This window comes from Physeter macrocephalus, unplaced genomic scaffold (genome assembly GCF_002837175.3).
Source record: "Physeter macrocephalus isolate SW-GA unplaced genomic scaffold, ASM283717v5 random_926, whole genome shotgun sequence".
Taxonomy (NCBI): domain Eukaryota; kingdom Metazoa; phylum Chordata; class Mammalia; order Artiodactyla; family Physeteridae; genus Physeter; species Physeter macrocephalus.
The window spans coordinates 1387-5456 of NW_021146379.1; the positions used below are offsets into that span (position 1 = coordinate 1387).

The following is a 4070-nucleotide window of genomic DNA, read 5'->3' on the forward strand; positions in this document are numbered from 1 at the left end:
CAGGCTGTTGGCAATGCCCTGGGCCATGGTCAGGTGCTGGGAGCCTGCCTGGCAGGAAGGGGGAGAGCTGGCAGTGCCAAGCATGAGTGGGGTGAGCACCCTGGTGGGGGCACTGCCAAGGCTCTGGGTCCAGCATCCCCATCCCCGTTTTCCCCCAGAGCAGCCACCGGGAGGAGGCTCCCCCATCCTGAGTACCAGCTGTCTACCCGGCCCACAGCCCACAGGCATCGGGGGGTGGCCCTGGGCCAGGCTGACCAAGTGGCCCACAGCCCAGGGGCCGGCCCAGGGCCAGAAAATGTCAGCGAGGATCAGCCAGGCTCAGCCAACTCAAGCTGTAGAGCAGGTGACCGGCTGGAGGGGGCTCACCGCCATTAAGGGGCATGGACCCTCAGGAGCCCACCAGCCCTCTCCCCTGTGCCCAGCCTCAAGATGGCTGGGGCCTAACTGCACCCTCTCCCGTGGCTCCTACTGGTGTGGACATTAAGCCTGGCATTCAGCCCTGACCACCCTCTCCAGCTACTTCTCCCTGGCTCCCAGAACCCTTGCCCACCAGCTTTCAGGAACAGTCCTCTGCGCTTGCACATGCTGTGCCCTCTGCCGGCACTGCCGTCTGTCCGGTCAATGACCAGTGCCTCCGCCTCAGCGCCTCGCAGAGCCAAGCTGGGGTTCCTTTATTCTCAGGGATGGGAGTCACAGAAAAGTGTTTATTTACACAAGGAACCCGGGCCCTAAGGCCCCCAGGACAGAACCACTGGCTTTACCCAAGTGGGCCTCAGCCCTGCAGGCTCCGAGGCTCCCAGTCCAGTGGGCAGGCAGAAGGCCTTCATGGCCAGCACCCCTCCTTCCGGTAGCCTGGGCCCCCCGATCAAGCCCATGGCGAGTCCCCCCAGGCAGAAGAGGGCTCCTGGCGATGCAATGCCTCAGAACCAGCGGCCCCTTCTTCACACGGTGACCTCGGCTTTGCTGTTGGTGCTCAGGTGCCGGGGTCCGAGGCTGGCGCGGCCATAAAGGCCAGGGGGCTGCGGGCTAAAGGCCTCGGGCAGCTTCTCCACGCTGAACTGGCGCCGGGGTGCGTCGCCGGGCCTCCGGGGCGCTGAGGAGGCATGAGCCGCCACGTGGCCGCGGGGGGCGGGCTGGGCCGGGCGGCCGGCCGTCCAGGCCTTGTAGTGGCCCGATGGGGTGGGGCCGGCGCGGGGCGCGTAGCCCGGCGGGGCCCAGGGGCAGGCGTCGAGCAGTGCAGGCAAGTCCTCGGGGGGCCTCCGGGCTCGCGCCGGGAGGGTCGGCGGGGCAGCTTCAGTCGCGGGAAAACGCTGGTAGAAGTCCCTCCGGGAGGCCTCTGCGGGGACAGATGGGCGTGGGTAGGGGGCGTGGTCAGGCCCCGGGGGCGGGGCCTCAGCGCCAACAGGCTGGGACAGTCCGCAGGGGCCTGAGTCTCAGCCCCACCTGGGAGGGGTAGGGCGGGGACAGGCCGCTGGAGAGGCGGGCTTCCTAGGCCCGGGGCTCCGGATTCGGCGACGGGGTCCCAGACAGGCGGCCTGATCGGGGGGTGGGGCACGGCCGAGGCGTGGCGGCCGATTGGCGAAGGCGCGATGCGGAAGCTGGGAACTTTAGAACTCGAACTGGGACCCGGGGCCCTGCAATCTAGGAGCTTGGACACCCCGGGTGCGGTGGGCCCGGCGCTCCGGGCACAAACCTGGCCACTCACCTGCGGCCTTGAGCGCGGCTGCCTTGAGGGTGGCGTAGTCCGGCTGCCTCGTCAGGCTGCCGCCGCCCTGCAGCCGCGGGGCGCGCGCGGGGCCCGCTGTCGCCGAAGCCAGGGGCACGTTGATGGGGCGTTTCTTGTCTGGATGGGGGAGGGAGGAGATTAGACTCTGGCCCGCTGACCGGAGGACACCCTGCCCCTGTGCTACCACCTCTTTGCACCCACTCCCCAGCTACGATTCAATGAGAGCTTGTGAGATCACTTATGAACTTACGCCTTCGAGACTGAGAGCAGAACGTGACGCTTGAAGACAGACTCTCCAGTGCCTGGGACAGGGCCTGGCTCAGAATAACGTGACTAACAGCAGCCAGCCCTGAGCGGGTGCTCATCTAACAAAAGACTTGCCAGCACGTTCCATTTGAGCCTGGCACTGAGGCCCAGGACCTGCTTCTCCCAGAGATGAAGAGAATATTTGAGGATTGGAACCCATACTGGGGGCAGGGGAAGTGCTGTCAAGCCTGCCTCGCCAGCAGGAGTCCAAGAGGGAGGCACCAGCCTGAAGGAAGAGGCCCACAGGAGGCCACAGACGCGGGCCAGTCGGACCCCAGGGCACTGAGCCAGAGCCTAGAACCAGGCAGACCCCAGAGCCTGAGCTGGGGATCCCCAAATCTAGAACCTTCCTCACAGAGTCCCTGAGGCTGGACGTTGCAGGACCCGTCGAGGGACCCTGGCCACCAAGAGGAGCTGACTACCTTGCCCACCGCCCACTCACACACTTGCAGAGGCAGGCGGCTCACTTCCATTTGGGAAACAGCTCACAGCCTCAGCACACCCCTTCCCCTGCTCCCAGGCCCTCCTCAGACAAGGGCGGCTCTGTGCTGTAGATCAACAAACGCCCTCCCGCTAGTCTACTCACCTGTGCTCTTGTGGAGGGAGCCCCGGGGGAGGCCATCGCCCATCTGCACCTGGACAAAGCTACCCAGAGGTGGGTCCAGAGGTGGAGGCAGTGGCTCCTGGGGGCCAGGCTGCTTCAGAAGTTCTGCCAGTGTCCTGTGAGGAAAGAGTGGTGACAAGCAGCCCTCCACGCCTCCTGCTTCCCCATCAGCCAGGTCTGGTCTATCAAAGGCCAGCCCCAGCCATCGCTTCCCACTGTGTGGCCCTGGGCAGCTCTTTCAACCCCTCTGGCCTCCCTTCTCTCCTGTGATTGACCTCATACATCCAGTTTCCCCTCCCAGGGACGACCTGTAGCCTCCACATGGCCAATTCTCAGAGTAGGTGAGGAAACCAATGGGGTCACGTGTAACCAGGGCCACCTTATTTTCCAAAGGCTCCCCTCCTCCCCTTTCTGGAGTCCACTCCCCAAGACCCTCCATGTTGAGCCTCCTCTCCCAACACAAGCTCTGTGAGTGTATCAGGCTCTTGGACTTTGTGCCACTCGCTCTGGCATCAATTACTTTCCTCCATCTCCTCCGGGAAAACTCCTACTCATTCTTCAAACCCCACCAGAACCCTTCCTCTACCAGGAAGCCTTTTCTACCTGCCTACCTAACGCCCCTCCTGCAGCAGGGGCTTCTGCTGGGTTCTGGGACAGAGCTGCCAGCACAAGCACGGAGGACAGACAAATGAGGGGAAGGAGGAACCAGGAGATCCTGCAGTGGCAGCCCCGCACCAAAGGCTGTGTGACCTTGGGCAGCCGCCTCCCTGGCTACTAGGACACCCAGCCCCCACCCAGCTGTGACGGAATCCGACTGAGCCTTCCCCACAGACAGCCAGACCCAGCCTTCAGCCCAGCTGCCTTCAGAGCCCGGAACCCATGATTTTCTCCTAGCTTGGTCTCTCCCTCCTGGAGCTGGGGCCTCAAATGACTGATTCATGAAGCAGCACACTGGAGGTGGGACACCTGGGGTGGGCGCAGTTTGGCTGCAACGTGGCAGGGTCTGAAAGTCTCCTAGTGCCTGCCTGAGTTGACCTTCATGCCCTGCCCACTCCTCAGCTGCCCACCCTTGCGGTCTCAGCTCTGAGCAAGCAGTCACTAACCAGCCCTCCCAAACACCTGAGTAATTTTCATGCCTCTGAACCTTGGCAAAAACTTTCTCCAAAGACAGACTCCGACTCCTCACCAAGCCCTCTGAGAAGCCTTCCCTGACCATCAACCTCAACACGGCAGAATTAAGGGTGAGACTTGAGGGGAGGGCAGGGGTTCAGAGCATACCCACACACGAACTCAAGTAAGGCTCCAGGTCTCCCCATTTAAGAAGCAGGAGTCAGGGCTTCCCTGGTGGCGCAGTGGTTGAGAATCCGCCTGCCCATGCAGGGGACACAGGTTCGAGCCCTGGTCTGGGAAGATCCCACATGCCGCGGAGCAACT

General features: G+C 63.5%; 1 protein-coding gene across 1 annotated transcript in view; it reads right to left on the reverse strand.

Moving 5' to 3' along the window:
- Nucleotides 1-655: 655 nt before the first annotated feature.
- Nucleotides 656-4070, reverse strand: part of SHISA8 (shisa family member 8) — an 8243-nt gene continuing 4828 nt past the window's right edge. Inside the window, exons 2-4 of the mRNA XM_024127458.2 lie at nt 2619-2752; nt 1706-1843; nt 656-1336 (exon numbers count right to left, since the gene is read on the reverse strand). Coding sequence (XP_023983226.1) covers nt 942-1336; nt 1706-1843; nt 2619-2752 — 667 coding nt within the window. The 3' untranslated portion in view covers nt 656-941. The remainder of the gene's footprint in view (nt 1337-1705; nt 1844-2618; nt 2753-4070) is intronic.